We start from the raw sequence: 22249 nt of genomic DNA, 5'->3' as shown, positions 1-22249 counted from the left end.
ACTGAGCATGCACAGTGTCAAAAACCGCATGCGGCGGCCGGATGCGGTTATTGCCGCATCCGGCCGCAATAGGCATGCATTGAAAAATGCGCCGCATCGGCCGAATGCGGTGCGATGCGGTTTTTTTTGCCGCACGAAAAAAACGTGCCAGGCAACGTTCCATCCGGCCGCCGCATCGGCTAAATCTGCCGCATGCGGCAAAAACCGGACGGAACGCAAGGCCTTGCGGCACAATGCGGCACTAATTAAAGTCTATGCAGAAAAAACGCAACCGGCAGCAAAAAAAAACGGTTGCGATTTTCCTGCAAAGTGCCGGATTGTGCCGCATTGCAGAAACCGGAGGTGTGAAAGCAGCCTTACTCCACTTCCTGGTTCTCAGTGCGGTTATGTGATCGGCACAGCAGACTGAGATCTCTGACTGCCTGATCACAGTGGAAGCAGGGACACTGGGAGAAACGCTGGAGGGGGTAAGTAAAGCTTTTTTATTTTAGAATGAGCAGCAGCCTGGGGGCCAAATCTAACACAGGGTTGGCATGTGCCATCACAGGGGGGCGCAGGGACAAATAATATGCACCGCTCCCCCAGCCCATCACTGCGTGCGATTTCAGCACCATTGGAGATGGACAGCGGCTGTGCATATTATATGAGGGGGAGCAGGAGATCAAAGGCTGCAGCCCGCAGCGTTCACCTGCCCCCAGCACAGCTTATAAAGCAAAAAATACGGTATATATAAAATTATACATATATGTATGTGTGTGTGTGTATGTATATATATATATAATATATATATATATATATTATAATATAATATATATATATATTATAAATATATATATATATATATTATAAATATGTATATATATTATAAATATATATATATATATATTATAAATATATATATATCATATATGTGTGTATGTATATACTGTACATATAGTTATATTGTGTGGGTGTATATAAAAAAAGGTAGAAAAAAAAGCTAATAGTAATAATAATGATACAATAACCATTAAATAAAAATAACTCAAGGTACAAGACATTTATCTTTTTATATTTATAATGCAAAATGGTGATAAATAACAAAAAAATTAATATATATATTTATATACATATACTACTGCTGGGTATGTTCATACATTAATAGGATATACAGTTGTAATATCTTCTCTATTATCGCGTCCTTTGATGCACATTATAGAGAACCACCTCCGGGTTCGTTCTGTCCATTATCTCCTGAGCAGCGAGGTCCTGTAATGTATTTATTTTCTTCAAAGAGGATTGTGATTTGGTGAAAGGTTCGGCAGGAGATCGATCCATGGTTATCGCTTCCTTGATGCACTGAGCAGTTGCACAACCCGATGGGTTCTCCATTTAGTCTCCTTACACACAATGAGCGGTCCATCTCTAGGACAGGTATATACCGGTCTGCATGGACATAGAGGGTGGGATATGTATATTTGCTTATGAATTTACACTTCTCGGTCATCTCTTTATACCACGTGAGGATTCTCATCAGCAGGGAGATTCCACGTAATCGTTGTCCAGGCCTCTGCGGAAGCGGTCCGTGAGCGTCCGGCTGATGACAATGACCCGGGGGGCCATGCAGTCCTCCCGCCGGTGCAGGATGTTCCAAATCAGAATAGCAGCTGCCAAAGTTGCCAGTAGGCAAGCACCAATGTCCAGGTAGCAGGACCAGGAGAGCGTCGTGTGGGGGCCAATGCGGTAGAAGGTCACCAAGCCTATGACCAGGACAAAACCTATAGAGGAACGACAAAAAGAACCTTTATTATTAAACCCCTCATTATGGGGAAGTAAAAATTTTAAAGGAAATCCCACATTTTCTTTAGCAAGTTAATAAAGGGGGTCCCAGATTAGTGTCCTCCTCTGTCGCCCAGTCCTACAAAGACCCTCTCCCTATGGAGGACCCAACACATCACCACTATACACAGCAGCTCATCTAATTCAATGCACATGGTGTAATCAAGGACATAGCTCTAATAGGTGCAGGGGTAGCGATCACAGCCGGACCCTCAAGACGAGAGGTGCCCAAAAACTGTGCCAGTGGGGGGCGCTGTTGGAAACTTTGCATTGCAGCACACGAGTTGCACCACTGCTTGAAATGCTTTGTCTCCCCAGTGGTGGCGCTGTACATGAGTTGAATATTTTTTGCTTCGATCCCCCACAGATTGGTGATCACAAAACATTAGTAGACCCTTCCCAGGAATAAAAGAAAGGATTGTGCAATTTTTCTATTTTTTTTTTATCTAGAGGCAGCTTCTTCTTAAAGAGGTATTCCAAACATAGACATGACACCTGCCCTAAGTGTATAATACTAGTTGGGGTCCAGCCCTAAAATCCAGGATGGGGTCAAAGCAGTAAAAATAGAAATTTGGGAGCCTCTGTTCTGCAGAAACATCTGCGCCCCTTTGATGCTCCTATATTAGTTTCTGACCATTATATATGTACTGTCTTTTCTCAGCATTGATAGCAGTGAGGACAGTTGTAGTGGTGGATATCAGCAGGGAGGACAGTTAGGCTATGTGTCCACGGTAGAATGTACCTGCGGATTTTTCTGCCTGAAAATCCGCGACTTTCGCGGCAAATCCGCACCCGCGGATTTGCCGCGGATTTTGATGCGGATTTTTTTTTTTTTTCCCATTCAAAACCAAAAATCCGCACCAAATCTGCACCAAACAATTGACATGCTGCAGATTTTTCCGGATCAAAATCCGCGGCAAATCCGCAGCGGAAAAATCCGCAGCATGGATACAGCATTTCCAAAATGCCATTGAAATGGCTTGGAAGTGCCGCTGCTGCAGATTTTCGGGAAATCCGCGGCAAAATCCGCGCAAAATCCGGTCAAAATCCGCAGCGTGGGCACATAGCCTTATAGTGGTGGATATCAGCAGTGAGGACAGTTATAGTGGTGGATATCAGCAGTGAGGACAGTTATAGTGGTGGATATCAGGAGTGAGGACAGTTATAGTGGTGGATATTGGCAATGAGAACAGTTATAGTGGTGGATATTGGCAGTGAGGACAGTTATAGTGGTGGATATTGGCAGTGAGGACAGTTATAGTGGTGGATATTGGCAGTGAGGACAGTTATAGTGGTGGATATTGGCAGTGAGGACAGTTATAGTGGTGGATATTGGCAGTGAGGACAGTTATAGTGGTGGATATTGGCAGTGAGGACGGTTATAGTGGTGGATATCGGCAGTGAGGACAGTTATAGTGGTGGATATCAGCAGTGAGGACAGTTATAGTGGTGGATATCAGCAGTGAGGACAGTTATAGTGGTGGATATCAGCAGTGAGGACAGTTATAGTGGTGGATTTTGGCAGTGAGAACAGTTATAGTGGTGGATATTGGCAGTGAGGACAGTTATAGTGGTGGATATTGGCAATGAGAACAGTTATAGTGGTGGATATCAGCAGTGAGGACAGTTATAGTGGTGGATATCAGCAGTGAGGACAGTAATAGTGGTGGATTTTGGCAGTGAGGACAGTTATAGTGGTGGATATCAGCAGTGAGGACAGTTATAGTGGTGGATATCAGGAGTGAGGACAGTTATAGTGGTGGATATTGGCAATGAGAACAGTTATAGTGGTGGATATTGGCAGTGAGGACAGTTATAGTGGTGGATATTGGCAGTGAGGACAGTTATAGTGGTGGATATTGGCAGTGAGGACAGTTATAGTGGTGGATATTGGCAGTGAGGACAGTTATAGTGGTGGATATTGGCAGTGAGGACAGTTATAGTGGTGGATATTGGCAGTGAGGACGGTTATAGTGGTGGATATCGGCAGTGAGGACAGTTATAGTGGTGGATATCAGCAGTGAGGACAGTTATAGTGGTGGATATCAGCAGTGAGGACAGTTATAGTGGTGGATATCAGCAGTGAGGACAGTAATAGTGGTGGATTTTGGCAGTGAGGACAGTTATAGTGGTGGATATTGGCAGTGAGGACAGTTATAATGGTGGATATTGGCAGTGAGGACAGTTATAGTGGTGGATATTGGCAATGAGGACAGTTATAGTGGTGGATATTGGCAGTGAGGACAGTTATAATGGTGGATATTGGCAGTGAGAACAGTTATAGTGGTGAATATTGGCAGTGAGGACAGTTATAATGGTGGATATCAGCAATGAGAGGTTATAGCGGTGGATATCGGCAGTGAGAGCAGTTATAGCAGTGGATATTTGCAGTGGTGAAAGTGAGGGCAGTTATAGCAGAGGATATCAGAAGTGGTGGCAGTGAGGGCAGTTATAGCGGTGGATATCAGCAGTGGTGGCAGTGAGGGCAGTTATAGCGGTGGATATCGGCAGTGAGGACGCTTATCGCGGTGGATATCGGCAGTGAGGGCAGTGAGGACACTTATCGTGGTGGATATCGGCAGTGGTGGCAGTGAGGACACGTATCGCGGTGGATATCGGCAGCACCGGTATCTCTGTGGCTCGGCAGCTCTTCTCTGCGGCCGCCGTCCTTCTGCCTGTTTGGTTTGGGAAGGAAGCTGAGCGTGTTGTTATTTAGTCTCCCATGGCACACAGCGGCGTGCACGCTCCCCCCGGCTATATTTAGCGTGGCCCTGGCTTCCTTTTTTTGTGCTGCCGTCTGCTCTGAACACTGGGCGAAGGGACAGAGACTGAAGGGCGCCAGGATGTCCCCTCTCCGGAGGAAATGCCTGTTACTACCTGTTATGCAAACTGGGCCTTGAAAGTTCGGGACATGAAAAATTAAAAGAGGGGGAATACGGTTTCGGAAGCAGCTTAAAGGGGCAGTCCCGCAGCCGGCCATAGTGAGATCATGGAAAACGCTACATTGTATAAACCAGCAGCCCTGCAGGTGTTCACTGCTGTATGTCATGGCGTTTTTGTGGAACATCTTGTTCTTGTTTTCTTTTCTGTAGAATCCCTCTGCTGAGATGTGTGAGGACACCAAATGGCAAAACAAATAAAGTAAGGAGGTTTTGGCTTCATTAATTATGCCCCTCTCGCCAAAAAATGACCATTATGTCTATTCCTCCTTCAGAGCATTAGGTCAGCAGTGATGTGAAATTAAAGGGGGAAAAGCAAACAGCATTGATCGCTTATCCACGGGGTAATGGGTTATTGTATGGACTCTGGGTGACCACCTACTTTACCCCCGATGATCACTTAACAGGCTTTCCACCTTCCCCAATATAATGGAGTAATGTATACACACCACTGTCTATGACTGACCCACACCAGGGGTCCCTTTCAAATACCCATCACCTATACTGTGCATAGGTGATAAATCTCATTCGTAGGCCAATTCCTTTAAGACAAAATATATCCCACATGTGCTTAAATGATATCAAAGCCATGTGCTTAGAAGTCAAGTTCACCAACCACATGGTCTACTCTGGCCACTGGCACCACAGGTGGAAAGAGTTTTGGCTCCCCAGCCACCCCTTGTGGTCTCACCCCACATGGATGCATAGTATTTATATATATATATATATATATATATATATATATATTATATATACTAGAAGGTGGCCCGATTCTACGCATCGGGTATCTAGAATTTACGTATTGTGTAGTTAATGTATGATTTTTGTTATATATATCGATGTTGTTGTGTGTAGTTGCCAGTGTTTGTGTAGGGCGCTGTAAATGTTCTGGGTGTTGTCTGGGTGGGGGGTGGGTGAGAGCGGTGTTGTATGTGTGTTGCGTTGTTTGTGTTGCGTTGTTTGTGTTGCGTTGTTTGTGGAGCGCTGTGTCTGTAGCGTTGTGTGTGTGTGGTGATGTGTGTGTTGCACGGTTTGTGTGGGTGTGGGGTGCGTGTGTGTGTGTTTTGGGGGAGGTATGTTTTGTGCAGTGTGTGTTGTGCGGTATGTGCGTATATTTGTGTGTGCCGCGGTGTTTGTGTGTTGGGTGTTGTGTGTGTGCGGCGTTGTCTGTGTGTGTGTGGGTGTCTGTGTAGGTCAGTGTTTGTTGTTCCCAGTGTGTGTGTGGTGTGTTGTGCGGTGCGTGTGTGGCGGTGTGTGTGTGTGTGTTTTGGGGGGAGGTGTGCACCCCCCATCGTGCTCCATCCCCCATGCTGTGCACCCCCCATCGTGCTCCATCCCCCATGCTGCGCACCCCCATCATGATCCATCCCCCATGCTGCGCACCCCCCATCGTGCTCCATCCCCCATGCTGCACCCCCCATCGTGCTCCATTCCCCATGCTGCGCACCCCCTATCGTGCTCCATACCCCATGCTGCACCCCCCATCGTGCTCCATCCCCCATGCTGCACACCCCCCATCGTGTTTCATCCCCCCATTCTGGGCACCCCCCATCGTGGTCCAACCCCCATGCTGCACACCCCCCATCGTGTTTCATCCCCCCCATTCTTAATGGGCATCGTGTGAGGCGGCATGGCCGAATGGGCATCGCGTGCGGGGGGCGTGGCCTAGCGGGCATCGCGTGTGGGGGCGTGGCCTAGCGTGCATCGCGTGGCCTAGCGTGCATCGCGTGCAGGGGGCGTGGCCTAGCGGGTATCACATGCGGGGGCGTGGCCTAGCGGGCATCGCGTGCTGGGGGCGTGGCCTAGCGGGCATTGCGTGCGGCGGGCGGGCCTGGCCAAACGGTTAATCATTGTGGGGGGCGGGGCCAGGCCGAGCGGCCAATCCGTGGGGGGGGGGGCGGGGCCAGGCCAATCCGACGGTTATCACTGTAAGGACACAATTTTGGAGCAAGACAGACAGACAGAATAAGGCAATTATATATATACTATGCAAAGCGACAGTGCTGGTTTATTTTTTGCTTGTTGGTCTCCAGCTGTGCAGCACGCATCGGCGTGTTTGACAGTGGGAGACCAATGATCTGAATGGGCAGAGAGCCGGGGTAAGCTAGTAACCATGGTACACATCGGGTAACTATGCAAAGTGGTTTCCATAGTTACCCAATGTGTACACTGGTTAGCAGTGTACGCCGGCTCCGGCACACGTGTGCCGGGGTAAGCTAGTGGTTTCACACATCCGGCTTTTCTTGACTTTGTCGGATGCTGCGCGCCCCAGAGAAAATATGGGTCTTTTTAATAAAAATATTCTCTATATTTACTTCTCTCCAGCGATATTGTCTCCGGCTCTGCTGCCTCCCGCTCCTTATCGCCGCTCATTATACTCACTGAATATTCAGTGCCCTGAGGAGCTGGAAGCCGGAACAGCGCTGGGGACTTCAGTGCCGGGGACAGCATCACTGGGTGAGTGTACTGCAGAGTGTATGTGTGTGTGTGTGTGTGTACATGCATGTGCGCTATGTGTGTATGCGCACGGTGTATCCATGTGTCTGCTGTGTGTGTGTGTATACATGCATGTGCGCTATGTGTGTATGCACTCGGTGTATCTATGTGTGTCTGCTATGTGTGTATATGTGCTCAGTGTGTGTGTGTGTGTGTGTGTATACATACATGTGCGCTGTGTGTATGCGCTCGGTTTATCCATGTGTGTCTGCTGTGTATGTGTATACATGCATTGTGCGCTGTGTGTATGTGCTCGGTGTATCCATGTGTGTCTGCTGTGTGTGTGTATATACATGCATGTGCGCTGTGTGTATGCGCTCGGTGTATCCATGTGTGTCTGCTGTGTGTGTATATACATGCATGTGTGCTATGTGTGTATGCGTCGGTGTATCCATGTGTGTGTGTGTGTGTGTGTGTGTGTGTGTGTGTAACCGTACACTGTACAGGACAGTGGCTGCGCCGCAACTTCCTGGTCACATGAAAACACGTGATCGGAGGTTGTCGCGCGGCAACTGTACTGTACACAGTGCACGGGAGCGCGCCGGATGCGACAAAGTGGAGAAAAGGTAAGCGACAGTGCTGACGTGTGCCGGGAGCCGGGGTAAGCTAGTAACCATCTTACACATCGGTAACTAAGGAAAGCGGTTTCTATAGTTACCCGATGTGTACTATGGATACCAGCCTACGCCGGCTCCGGCACACGTGTGCTAGTGGCTTTTCTCCACTTTGTCTTGCGGTGTGGGCTTCGGGTGCTGCAGCAGTCACCTGGGTGTCAGGCGTCTCCGTGTGGGTTCGGGGAATGCGTGCGGAGGGACGGGGCCAGGGCGAACATCCAATGCGTGAGGGGGCGGGGTCTGGCCAAGCGTCCAATGCGTGCAGGGTGGCGGGGTGAGCGGCCAATCCATGGTGGGGGCGGGGCCAGGGCGAGCCGAGCGGCCAATCCATGGTGGGGGCGGGGCCAGGGCGAGCCGAGCGGCCAATCCGTGCTGGGGGGGCGGGGCCATGCCGAGCCCAGCGGCCAATCCGCTGGTTGTCACCGTAAGGACACAATTTTGGAGCAAGACAGACAGACAGACTAAGACTAATATATATATATATATATATATATATATATATATATATATATATATATATATATATATATATATATATATATACACACAGTGCCTACAAGTAGTATTGAACCCCCTGCAGATTTAGCAGGTTTAAGGCCCCGTCACACTAAGCAACATCGCTAGCAACATCGCTGCTAACGAACAACTTTTGTGACGTTGCTAGCGATGTTGCTGTGTGTGACATCCAGTAACAACCTGGCCCCTGCTGTGAGGTCGTTGGTTGTTGCTGAATGTCATGGGCCATTTTTTAGTTGTTGCTGTCCCGCTGTGAAGCACAGATCGCTGTGTGTGACAGCGAGACAGCAACAACTAGATGTGCAGGCAGCAGGAGCCGGCTTCTGCGGAGGCTGGTAACCACAGTAAACATCGGGTAACCAAGAAGCCCTGTCCTTTGGTTACCCGATATTTACCTTTGTTATCAGCCTCCTCCACTCTCACTGTCAGTGCTGGCTCCTGCTCTGTGCACATGTAGCTGCAGCACACATCGGGTTAATTAACCCGATGTGTGCTGTAACTAGGAGAGCAAGGAGCCAGCGCTAAGCATTGTGCCCTGCTCCCTGCTCTGTGCACATTTAGCTGCAGCACACATCGGGTTAATTAACCCGATGTGTGCTGTAACTAGGAGAGCAGGGAGCCAGCGCTAAGCATTGTGCGCTGCTCCCTGCTCTGTGCACATTTAGCTGCAGCACACATCAGGTAATTAACCCGATGTGTGCTGTAACTAGGAGAGCAGGAGCCAGCGCTAAGCAGTGTGCGCTGCTCCCTGCTCTCTGCACGTGTAGCTCCGTGCGGTGGTAACCAAGGTAAATATCGGGTTGGTTACCCGATATTTACCTTAGTTACCAAGCGCAGCATCTTCCACGCGGCGCTGGGGGCTTGTCACTGGTTGCTGGTGAGCTCACCAGCAACTTGTGTAGCGACGCTCCAGCGATCCCTGCCAGGTCAGGTTTCTGGTGGGATCGCTGGAGCGTCGCAGTGTGACATCTCACCAGCAACCTCCTAGCAACTTACCAGCGATCCCTATCGTTGTTGGGATCGCTGGTAAGTTGCTTAGTGTGACTGGACCTTTACACATTCGGAATTAACTTGGCATTGTGACATTTGGACTGTAGATCAGCCTGGAAGTGTGAAATGCACTGCAGCAAAAAAGAATGTTATTTCTTTTTTTATATTTTTTTTTTTTTTTAAATTGTGAAAAGTTTATTCAGAGGGTCATTTATTATTCAACCCCTCAAACCACAAGAATTCTGTTTGGAACCTCCGCTCCTCCATCAAGGATCTTAAGATGGGTCGTCATTTCATCTTCCAACAAGACAACGACCCAAAGCACACAGCCAAGAAAACCAAGGCCTGGTTCAAGAGGGAAAAAATCAAGGTGTTGCAGTGACCTAGTCAGTCTCCTGACCTTAACCCAATTGAAAACTTGTGGAAGGAGCTCAAGATTAAAGTCCACATGAGACACCCAAAGAACCTAGATAACTCGGAGAAGATCTGCATGGAGGAGTGGGCCAAGATAACTCCAGAGACCTGTGCCGGCCTGATCAGGTCTTATAAAAGACGATTATTAGCTGTAATTGCAAACAAGGGTTATTCCACAAAATATTAAACCTAGGGGTTGAATAATAATTGACCCACACTTTTATGTTGAAAATGTATTAAAATTTAACTGAGCAACAAAACTTGTTGGTTTGTAAGATTTATGCATCTGTTAATAAATCCTGCTCTTGTTTGAAGTTTGCAGGCTCTAACTTGTTTGCATCTTATCAAACCTGCCAAATCTGCAGGGGGTTGAATACTACTTGTAGGCACTGTATATGTGTGTATATATATATATATATATATATATATATATATATATATATATATATATATATATATATATATATATATATATATATATATATATATATATATATATATATATATATATATATATATATATCTAAACACACATACATACATACATACACACACACACACTCTCTCACACACACACACACACACATATATACTATATATATACACCGTACATGATATATATATATAATATAAATAAACCCATATGTGTATGTATGCGTGTATATATATATATACATACATACATACATATATACATACATATACACGCATACATACATACACACACACACATATGGGAGATAGATATATATATATATATATATATATATATATAATCTCCCATATGTGTGTGTGTGTATGTATGTATGCGTGTATATGTATGTATATATGTATGTATGTATGTATATATATATACACGCATACATACACATATGGGTTTATTTATATTATATATATATATCATGTACGGTGTATATATATAGTATATATATGTGTGTGTGTGTGTGTGAGAGTGTGTGTGTGTGTATGTATGTATGTATGTATGTGTATGTATATATATATATATATATATATATATATATATATATATATATATATACACATATATATATATATACACACACACACACACACACACACACACACACACACACACACACACACACACACACAGATGGGAGCAAGTCCCAAATCTCACTTTATGCCTTCTTTCTTCCCAAAACAGCGCCACACTAGAGCACAGGCTGGATGTTGCATTGCAGTTCAGTCCCATTCACTTCCATCTGAGCTGTAGTACCAAACACCAACCTATGGATAAATGTGCAATGTTTCAGGAAGAAAGAAGCTTTTTAACCCCTTTTCAGATCTCTTGGAACTAGAGGGCCAATGATATGTCCCCACCCCCCTACTGCCCTCAACCTAAAATTCAGTTTATGTATCTGAGCCAATGTCATAGAGAGGTCTTCTTATCCTAGTAAGTAATAGCACATGGGTGGGGTAACCATAGTGTCAGGGGAACTTGCAGCGGAATGTCTGTTTGTTCTGCTAGCTCCTCCTCCTCCATAGAATCTAATTGGCACCAACTGTCATCTCCTATCTCACTAATGGGAATGTTTGTGTTCACTGAAGACAGATTTTACCTGTGACCTGAGCGTGAATGATCCGTCCAGGGGGAGAAAGAAGCGAATTTCTCTAATAAGATATATTTCAAAGTTTCTTATGAACTATTGATTTCTGAACCAATGGATAGAATTTAATGATGAGGGTCCATACCGGGGACCCCAGTTAACCTCTGCTGCACTGATTCAGTTTTGCACACCCTTCACAGGTGATGACGATGTTGATGATTGATGATGATTATGATGATGATGATTGATGATGGAACATGACTGATGTGAATATATGTGCACGTTTTTGAATCCTACAAGTAATCTTTTCACCTTTCATACTTACTTGCAAGTTGAAAAACGGCGGCGATGGCTTCTTCCCACCACTGAGAATCCTGCGTAATAATGGGCAGCTCCACTAGACCCATTAGGAAAATGAGCTGCCCGGCAGTCAGGGCGACCGTAGCGATCAGATTGCATGCCCTCATCATGTCAAACTGCACTGGAAAGGGAGGAAGGACAGGAAACGTCATCTCACTACACCCATGTTATGTTTACACACTTTTCTTAATTTAGACCCAAAAAAATATCTTTCTACAACGAGACATTTCAGGGACAGAAGGACCAAAATAGCCTCAGTGGTAAGATGTAACCCATTTGCTATTTAAAGGGATATCCCAACCCATAAAGTAAATACTTGCCGCACATTGTATATTGTGAATTACAACCTAATAACATTCAGGGATTTTTATATCTGTTTTACATTTTAGGATCTCTGCTTTCTTGTTTCAGAGTCTCAAATTCCCTGCCATAGAGTCAAATGATATTATCCTTGATGCCTTCGGCCACCACTAGGGGGAGTTCACTGCATAATTTAGTTATAAAAGCCCCTTTGAACTAATTAAGCTTGTACGCAGTAAGCTCCCCCTAGTGGTGGCAGAAGGCAAACAGAATTTTTAAGAGTATTCCCGTCTTGGACATTATGGATTGGACATGTTATAAATGCGTGTTAGATGTGGTTCCCTTCTCTGGAACTTGCACATTTCTTGAGAACGAGAGGCTGCCTTGCTTTGCTGAGAATGGATTGTACTCTCCATTCACTTTTCTTGTCCGGCGTCGATATTGCAGCGATTTCTGCCACTTTTTGTTTACATACTGTACATCCACCTGACTGCTGCAGCCAATCACTGCCTCCGCAATGATGCTGGTATGTGCAGCACATGACCACTGAGAACATGGATTGGCTGCAGCTGTCACATGCATGTACTACCGAAGTGCTGGAACAGCGAGGGATTTATTGCAGTTACTTAACATTTTATATCGAGTCTTACGAGAAAATTTTGAGAGTAATTTAAAGGGGTTGTCCATTCAGTTCAGGACCAGGACTTGACCCCAAATCTCATACAAATCAATAGAGACTTGAACTGGCTGTAAAATGGTCATTGCAAGAGCTAGGGGGCTGCAAAAGGAAATAAAATGTAGGCAATTGCCATGTAATCAAGTGTGGATAGGGATCAATTTAAAAAAAAAAAAAAATACCTATTTTTGATAACCAGCCTAGGTAAAGCAGACAGTTTCAGGCTGCAACCCTCAGCTGTCAGCTTTACTTGGCTGGTTATTAAAAATAGAGGGGATCCCACCCTATTTTTTAAATTATTTAACCTTTGTCCGGCTGAATAAGTACAATTGTAATTATTCTGTTTTAAAATTGCAATACATTTGTTTTTTCCAAAAGCCGTAGAGGGCTGAAATTTCGTGACATCTCTGCAGTTTTGGTCCAGAATATATTGGCCAAATTTCAATAAAATATCTCCAACCCCTTCCGAGATAAGGGGTCGCTTTTAACGTTGTAAAATTATGCAGCCTGGCGAAAGTTAAATAAATAATTAGAAAAAAATAAACAGTGTGGGTTCCCCCATATTTTTAATAACCAACCGAGTTAAAGCAGACAGCTGGAGGCTGGTATTATCAAACTGGGAAGGCCCATGGTTATTTGGCCCTTCCCTCTCTAATACTAGCCCCTAGCTATCTGCTTTACCTTGGCTGGTTATTAAAAGTAGGCAAGAGCCCATGTCATTTTTTTTTTCCCTTATTGTTCACAACTGTGTACAGTCATCTTCCGCATGTACGGTAATAAAGCTTGTTGATTGGCTGCACTTCAGCCTTTCAACAGACTTTATTAGCATACGAACAGCACTAGAACTCTAACACAATTTTTTATTTATTTAATTATTTATTTATTTTTAAAAGTTCGCGTTTGAGACCCAGTATCCAGTATGAACCCCAAACTTTACCATTTGGGTTCACTTCTTCCTAATCCATTTCTAGCATTTTCCAGTTATTATAGATGTACAGATCACACACATAGAAGGTTGGTATGGTGAATACTGCAGGAAGTGCCAGGGATTGTTAATAGCCCCTCTATAAGTGCCTTCATGTCCTCTCACTACTGCTGTGTATGGATGTTATGATTTTCTGCTATGGTAACTTCTGGTATAAAGTCTTCTGCATCTTGATATAGATTGCCATACATTACATTTCATAGTTTTTGTTTGAATTACACATGCTATTCTGTATCCTGCACATGGAGTTCTGGATATCCTGTCCAGCGTAACTTATCCTGAGGTACATCCTGTATTATACTCCAGAGCTGCACTCACTATTCTGCTGGTGCAGTCACTGTGTACATACATTACTTATCCTGTACTGATCCTGAGTTTCATCCTGTATTATACTCCAGAGCTGCACTCACTATTCTGCTGGTGCCCTCACTGTGTACATACATTACATTACTTATCCTGTACTGATCATGAGTTCATCCTGTATTATACTCCAGAGCTGCACTCACTATTCTGCTGGTGCAGTCATTGTGTACATACATTACATTACTGATCCTGTACTGAACCGAAGTTACATCCTGTATTATACTCCAGAGCTGCACTCACTATTCTGCTGGTGCAGTCACTGTGTACATACATTACATTACTGATCCTGTACTGAACCGAAGTTACATCCTGTATTATACTCCAGAGCTGCACTCACTATTCTGCTGGTGCAGTCATTGTGTACATACATTACATTACTTATCCTGTATTGAACCGGAGTTACATTCTGTATTAGGCTATGTGTCCACGGTAGAATGTTGCTGCGGATTTTTCTGCATGAAAATCCGCGACTTTCGCGGCAAATCCGCACCTTTTTTTTGCCGCGGATTTACCGCGAAATTGCCGCGGATTTTGATGCGGATTTTTTTTTTTCCCCCCATTCTATAGCCAAAATCCGCAACAATAATTGACATGCTGCAGATTTTTCCGGATCAAAATCCGCGGCAAATCCGCCGCGGAAAAATCCGCAGAATGGACACAGCATTTCCAAAAGGCCTTTGAAATGGCTTGGAAGTGCCGCTGCTGCAGATTTTCGGAAAATCCGCGGCTTTTCCGCGAGAAATCCGCGGCAAAATCTGCGCATTTTCCGCAGCGTGGGCACATAGCCTTATACTTCAGAGCTGCACTCACTATTCTGCTGGTGCAGTCACTGTGTACATACATTACTTATCTTGAGTTACATCCTGTATTATACTCCAGAGCTGCACTCACTATTCTGCTGGTGCCATCACTGTGTACATATATTACATTACTTATCCTGTACTGAACCGGAGTTACATCCTGTATTATACTTCAGAGCTGCACTCACTATTCTGCTGGTGGGGAAGTGTATGGCTATGTGCCCACGCTAGAATGTCCCTGCGGATTTTTTTGCCTGAAAATCCGCGACTTTCGCGGCAAATCCGCACCCGCGGATTTGCCGCGGATTTTGATGCGGATTTTTTTTTTTTTTTTCCCCATTCAAAGCCAAAAATCCGCACCAAATCTGCACCAAACAATTGACATGCTGCAGATTTTTCCGGATCAAAATCCGCGGCAAATCCGCCGCGGAAAAATCCGCAGCATGGGCACAGCATTTCCAAAATGCCATTGAAATGGCTTGGAAGTGCTGCTGCTGCAGATTTTCGGCAAATCCGCGGCAAAATCCGCGGTAAATCCGCGGTAAATCCTGTAGCGTGGGCACATAGCCTATTAGTCCTGTCCCATTATTGATTTTCTTTCTTGCAGGGTGAGTTCTGTAGTATAGCCCCTGTCTGATGATAAAGGCCTATAGACCCCCAACAAACAACTAAAGAGTCGGACCTCTAATATTGATGGTCTATTCTAGGGTTGCTCTACCTTCAGCACTCCAGGGCATACTGGGAGTTGTAGTTCTACAGGGGCGGTTGCTGGCCCCTGGGCTGTTCTAAGCATAGGGTAACTTTTCGCTATGGGGTCTCCTCCCTTTAGGATTACCAAAGTTGAAATTTGGCCACATTATTAGTTATTTGCGGGGTTTTATAGGGGTCATCACCAGATGATACGGATTTAATAATCCCGCGGCGGTGATCACATTGGTGGATTTGGCCACTATCCTGTAACATACACTTTACAAAGCTGCACACGTTTAGCACACGGCTTTCTACATGTGGTATCTGACCTTTGGGGGAGCAGCGAGGGGGAAGGAAAGTGAATGATGAATGTTTTATTACCAGTGACCTAATGCATGCTGTGCAATTTCTGTGTAACCATTTCCCTGCTGGCGGGAGCTGCATCACATTACAGCGCGCTCGCCTCTTACTAACGGAAAAGGTTAATGTCCAAAATCACATCACGTAGATGACTATGGAGCAACTCGTCCCACTTCTTCATTCTTGGATTAATATAATATTGTGTTGCGCACCTCCCCCCCTCCCCCTCCAGTGAAGATTTTCTCCAAGACCCTTTATTGAAACCCTATAATATGTTAAAGAGTTATATTTAAAGGGGTTGTTCAGGAATCAGATTAAAAAGAACCCGGCTCCTTTATTTAGAAATCTCCCCTGACCATTGATAATGGATGGTATTGCAGAGCCGCTCCATTCACTTCAATGGGGCTGAGCTGCAATACTAGATACGACCCATGGGCAGGGATGAAGCTATTTCTAAAAGGAGCAGCTTTGTTTTTCTGTTCTTGGACAATCCCTTTAACTTCATATTTGAAGGATTTATTTTCCAGGAGGAGTTTCAGAGGGACAAAGGGAAATCAAGGAGGAGGAACCAGGGACTGTGTATTACCATGATGATGGTAACACAGTTCCCTATTTGTAAGGCTATGTGCGCATTAGGCGTTTTTTGTGCATTTTTGTCCGCAAATAACACACAAAAATGCACACAAAAAAAAACGCACCCGCGGTAAAAACACATCGCTTTTGTGCTGAAAACGCTGTGACATTGCTTCCCCAGCAATGTCTATGCGTTTTTGTGCACTGCATTCAATGAGTGAAAAACGCAGATATAATTGACATGCTGCTACAAAAAAACGCTGTGTGCGGACAGCACTTCTGAAAACCCATAGACATTGCTGGGGAAGCAATGTCACAGCGCTTTCAGCACAAAAACGCGGTAAAAACGCCGCAAAAAATGCAGCAAAATGTCTAGTGCGCACAGGGCCTAAGTGTGATGAGCATTTTATCACAAGACCCTTCTAACAAGTACAGATTGTCCCCTACAGTAACTGTGGGGAAACCAGACAGCGCCTCCGCAGGGGAAACTGAGCATTACAATGGGCCCATTCTTTGTAATGCAGGAGAGCACATCTTCTCCAGAACTTCAGATGTGCTTTATGATCACTGTCTGGTCCTGTGCAGAGGTCCTTGAACTATTAACCCATAATTACCTAGTAGGGTGCATGGAAATGGATTATCGAAACTTAACAGCCTCTTTAAGAAACTACAAGTAGTCATCCATTGGAATCGATTCCAAAAATTTTGAGTTAAACCAGAGGGTCTCGTTCAGGACCCTCATTTTTTTTTTTTTTCACCAGAGTGAATATCAATTGCAAAGCGTGGTCCTAACACATCTATGCATTACACAGGCTGCACAGTGATGTCACTGATGACAATGTAATGCTTTGCTCTTTACAGTGGGGGCGCTGCGCTAAAGAATTAAGCATTTGAGACCAAGATCCCCCCCAAATTTACAGTTGATTGTTGGTCCCAGTGATCCTACATTAGTCGTGTAGATATCCTTGGAGGACTGAAACTGGTGGAATAGAGCGGTGGTGTACATGCCTGGCGACCATACCAATGGGAACCCCAGTGATCAGAAGGTTATCACAACCCCTGTAATCCTGTGTGTACCGGACGAGCCTTCCATTACTGTCTGTGGACATACAATGCCTTTTGCTCCCAGATTGCCACCCATTATTATCACACAAAGGGGCAACCTGATTCCCATTCTTATTCTCCGCCAGCTTGGAGACGTCCACGTGCTCCATGGACCAATTGACACTTAGTGAGGTATCGTATCATGGCCTAGAAGCAATTCTCCTAGGGAAGAGTCCGCATCACAAATGGCAGGAAAAACATACTGTGTATATCTTTTATATAGTGGATATATAGCTGGTACACGTGATTCACAGCGTGGCATGGGAGCCTTGCCAAGGAGAGCGCAGTGCCTGATAAAGTGCTGGGGCTCTACAGGTCATTTGATAAGATATCTTTTTCTTTATGTTATGAAGCCTTATAGCGGTAGAACATGAAGTACCTCCACGTGGGACATTATCCACTGCAAATATCAGAAGTCTTCAAATATCATTTTTACTGTTTGCTAAAAGGAAAGTTGGCAGCTCAGTGTAAAGTTGACCTTACCAGCTGATCACATTTAGATACAGACCACACCGGCCGATCACATACAGGCCACGCCAGCCGATCATATTCAGACCCCAACAGACGATCATATTCAGAATACGCCAGTTGATTATATTGAGGCCACACCAGCCGATCATATTGAGACCACGCCAGCTGATCACATACAGACCACGCCAGCTGATCACATACAGACCACGCCAGCTGATCACATACAGACCACGACGGCCGATCACATACAGACCACGACGGCCGATCACATACAGACTACGACGGCCGATCACATACAGACCACACCATCCGATCACATACAGACCACGACGGCCGATCACATACAGACCACGCCAGCTGATCACATACAGACCACGCCAGCTGATCACATACAGACCACGACGGCCGATCACATACAGACCACGATGGCCGATCACATACAGACCACACCATCCGATCACATACAGACCACGACGGCCGATCACATACAGACCACACCAGCCGATCACATACAGACCATGCCGGCCAAAGTCATACAGACCACACCAGCCGATCACATTCAGACCACGTGAGCTATATTGAGACCACGCCAGCTGATCACATACAGACCACGCCAGCTGATCACATATAGATCACTTCGGTTGATCACATATAGATCACTTCGGTTGATCACATATAGATCACTTCGGTTGATCACATATAGATCACTTCGGTTGATCACATATAGATCTCTTCGGCTGAACACGTATAGATCTCTTGGCCTATCACATACAAACCACACCGGCCGATCACATACAGACCGCGCCGGCCGATCACATACAGACCGCGCCGGCCGATCACATACAGAACTTGCCGGCCCATCACATACAGACCGCGCCGGCCGATCACATACAGAACTTGCCGGCCCATCACATACAGACCGCGCCGGCTGATCACATACAAACCACACCGGCCGATCACATACAGAACTTGCCGGCCCATCACATACAAACCACACCGGCCGATCACATACAGAACTTGCCGGCCCATCACATACAAACCACACCGGCCGATCACATACAGAACTTGCCGGCCCATCACATACAGTCTGCGCCGGCCCATCACATACAAACCACACCGGCCGATCACATAGAGAACTTGCCGGCCCATCACATACAAACCACACCGGCCGATCACATACAGAACTTGCCGGCCCATCACATACAGTCTGCGCCGGCCCATCACATACAGTCTGCGCCGGCCCATCACATACAGTCTGCGCCGGCCTATCACATACAGAACTTGCCGGCCCATCACATACAGAACTTGCCGGCCCATCACATACAGAACTTGCCGGCCGATCACATACAGACCGCGCCGGCCCATCACATACAGACCATGCCAGCCATTCATATGCAGACCACGCCAGCCGATCATATACTCTCGGTTCTCACAACAGTTAAGTTCCTCTGGTTGTAAACTTACTACACTACAACCCTACGACCGTCCAGGAGTTTCCCATTTGGGGGAATGCCGAAATCAGAATGAAGTGTTAATGATGAGTGAAAAACTGACCATAAATATTTGCAATCAATCTGTCCAGCTTCCAACATCACACTGGCAAGTAGGGGACAAAACATTTTGTTCCTAATTTCTACCCTCTGCCACCATCACATGCACAATGACGAGTAATAGCCATTGACCGGGAGTTGGATGGGGTAAGGTATTTGCTCTCGTACTTACACTTCACCGTGTTCCGGGATTCCTGTAAGCCGGATGGCTCGGACCCCCAACCAATAGACTGGCACACCCTTTCATCTCCTGGTCCTGGTTTGGTGCTTGATCCTCTACCAGGCAAACACATCTTCCAGAGCCCAACGCTGCGCTTGCGCCCTTCCTCCATGGTTTGGTAGACCCAGTTTGGAGTAAATGCAGCCACATTGTTGAGAATAAGTGACACCAATGCTACCGCCACAGCCGCAGCCACTAGTTTTTGCATGCCCATGGCCTGTTGCCACCGGACCTCCACTTACACAGGACGAGCCCTGCTGAACCGCACAGGGTCAGGAGCAGCTAGAGGACATCTCCACTCATTTTGAGAGGTGAAAGCCCCCCAGAAATGGTCAAGCCAGGCAGACCGGCTTGGTAGTCCCATGAAAGGGAGATGTGAAGCAAAAGTAAGAAAAAAAAAATCCCAAGAAGTTTTTGTCTGGGCTCTATCCACACTCCTGCGAGGCAGCCCCCACCTCCTGCAGCCGGAGATGCAACAGCATTCCCGTCAGGACCCCACCAAGCAGAAGGCCCCCACGAATGGTGGAAATCAGACTCTGCTCTTCCCACGCTCCAAGAAGACAGATGTGTTCCAGATGTGGCCCCTCTCTGTCCACTCACAACCAAAGGGGGCGTCAAATAGCAGTCACTTAAAAAGTAAAGGGGCGACACTTTCCATTTTAAAGGGGAATAGAAAACCCTCCACAAATTTTAAGGGGAAAAGTGAATTTGAGGAGCAACAAGCAGTTTCTTCATGCGGCTGATGGAGGATGCTCGCTCCGTGAGAGCTCAACAGCGAGTGTGCAAGCCACACACAGAGCGGGACGGGGAGGCAGCAGCTGATAGGAAGTTTTTGTTTTACGGATATATATATTTTTGGCATGAGATTTTGTTAATTTGTTTCCTAACTGTCTCTCCCGGAGCAGAGGAAATGATTGTTTTTTTGTGGCTGTGTTTCCCGCCCCCCCTTTCCTCCTCATTGGAGAGTTTTGGTCAAGCTTTGGGTGTAGATAGACATTCTGCAAAGATCCTCAAAGCAGGATGCATTTCCTGGAAGGCAGATTTCCCCGTCCAAAACCCAATGCCCATCCCTCCGCCTCCCCTCTAGCTTTGTATATTATTCCTCTTCTTAGAAGGGTTCGGTCCTCCCCTCCAAGTCATAAGGAAAGCATTACTATCAAATGCTCAATTCACCCATTATAAACTGACTGAAGACCCTTTCGGGCCCCTCAGGGTAATTCATCATTTTGGATTTAAGGTATTTCCCCTTTAAATAATAAAAACATCCACCAGTGAATCTAGTTTCCTGACTAATCCCCTCTTATTTAGGCCTCGTTCACACTAACGTATAAAACAATGCTCCGATCCTCATACCGAAAAGTGGTCCGAGTGTCTGCGTACGTCACACCGTGTATCATTTGAGTGGGCGTTTTTTTTTCTCACATAGCATCCGTATGCGATGTGTTTTTAACCTCATCTTTTACATACTAGAATACAAAATGTGATATTTTTAACTAGTTGTCAGAAATAAACGCCAAAAATATAGGTAGAAAGAAAGATAAATGGATAGACAGAGGGATAGACAGATAGGTAGGTGGATGGATGGATAGAGGGATAGATAGATAGAGAGATAGATAGAGGGATAGATAGAGAGATAGAGGGATAGATAGATAGAGGGATGGATAGATAGATAGAGAGATAGAGGGATAGATAGAGAGATAGAGGGATAGAGGGATAGATAGATAGAGGGATAGATAGATAGATAGAGGGATAGATAGAGAGATAGAGGGATAGAGAGATAGAGGGATAGATAGAGGGATGGATAGATAGATAGATAAAGGGATCGATAGATAGATGGATAGCTAGAGGAATGGATAGATATAGATGGATGAATAGATAGAGGGATAGGTTAATAGAGGGATAGATAGATAATGTGATAGCTAAATAGAGGGATAGATAGAAGGATAGGTAGATAGATAGATGGATAGAGGGATAGAGAGATGGAATACATTGAAACATAAAATAGACAGAAACCCTGCAGATATATAACGTCACAACCCCCTACATATTTTACACTTGCACCTTTTTAGTGCTTTCACGTGGAACTAAAGGATGTTTAATCTAATAAATAATTAATTTTAAAAAATAACAACAAAGTGGGGTTCCCCTATTTTTGATAACCAACAAAGGTAAAGCAGACAGCTGGAGGCTGGTATTATCAGGCTGGGAAGGAACATGGTTATTGGGCCCTACCCAGCCTAAAAATAGCAGCCCACAACTGCCCCAGAAGTGGCGCATTCATTAGATGCGCCAATTCTGGCACTTCACCTCAGCTCTTCCAAATTGTCCCGGCGTGGTGGCAATTGAGGTAATATTTTGGGGGGTTGATGTCAGCTGCGTAATGTCAGCTAGCAGCAAGTCCAGGGGTTAGTAATGGAGACGCATCTATAAGACACCCTTATT

The 22249-nt window shown here is 45.6% G+C and overlaps 2 protein-coding genes across 2 annotated transcripts in view; one reads left to right on the top strand and one right to left on the bottom strand.

Moving 5' to 3' along the window:
- The window catches only part of IFT140 (intraflagellar transport 140), a 239048-nt gene that overhangs the window by 182014 nt on the left and 34785 nt on the right, over positions 1–22249 (top strand). The window lies entirely within an intron of this gene.
- On the bottom strand, positions 1048–20624 carry TMEM204 (transmembrane protein 204). Its single transcript, XM_075319414.1, has 3 exons — positions 19760–20624; positions 11681–11836; positions 1048–1757 (listed from the first exon to the last, which is right to left on the bottom strand). The coding sequence occupies exons 1-3, from the start codon at positions 20019–20021 to the stop codon at positions 1513–1515; spliced, it is 663 nt and encodes a 220-aa protein (XP_075175529.1). The 5' UTR covers positions 20022–20624; the 3' UTR covers positions 1048–1512.

The sequence above is a fragment of the Anomaloglossus baeobatrachus genome, chromosome 7 (genome assembly GCF_048569485.1).
Source record: "Anomaloglossus baeobatrachus isolate aAnoBae1 chromosome 7, aAnoBae1.hap1, whole genome shotgun sequence".
NCBI lineage: Eukaryota > Metazoa > Chordata > Amphibia > Anura > Aromobatidae > Anomaloglossus > Anomaloglossus baeobatrachus.
This window is presented reverse-complemented; position numbering and strand designations above follow the sequence as displayed.

Bases quoted from the DNA above. Each gene is read 5' to 3' on its own strand.
- TMEM204 (XM_075319414.1), bottom strand. From the start codon at position 20,021: ATGGGCATGCAAAAACTAGTGGCTGCGGCTGTGGCGGTAGCATTGGTG. The intron at 11,837-19,759 runs GTAAGTACGAGA...CTCCCTTTCCAG, and splicing joins ATCCCGGAACACGGTGAAGT to TGCAGTTTGACATGATGAGG. The intron at 1,758-11,680 runs GTAAGTATGAAA...GTTCCTCTATAG, and splicing joins CGCCGTTTTTCAACTTGCAA to GTTTTGTCCTGGTCATAGGC.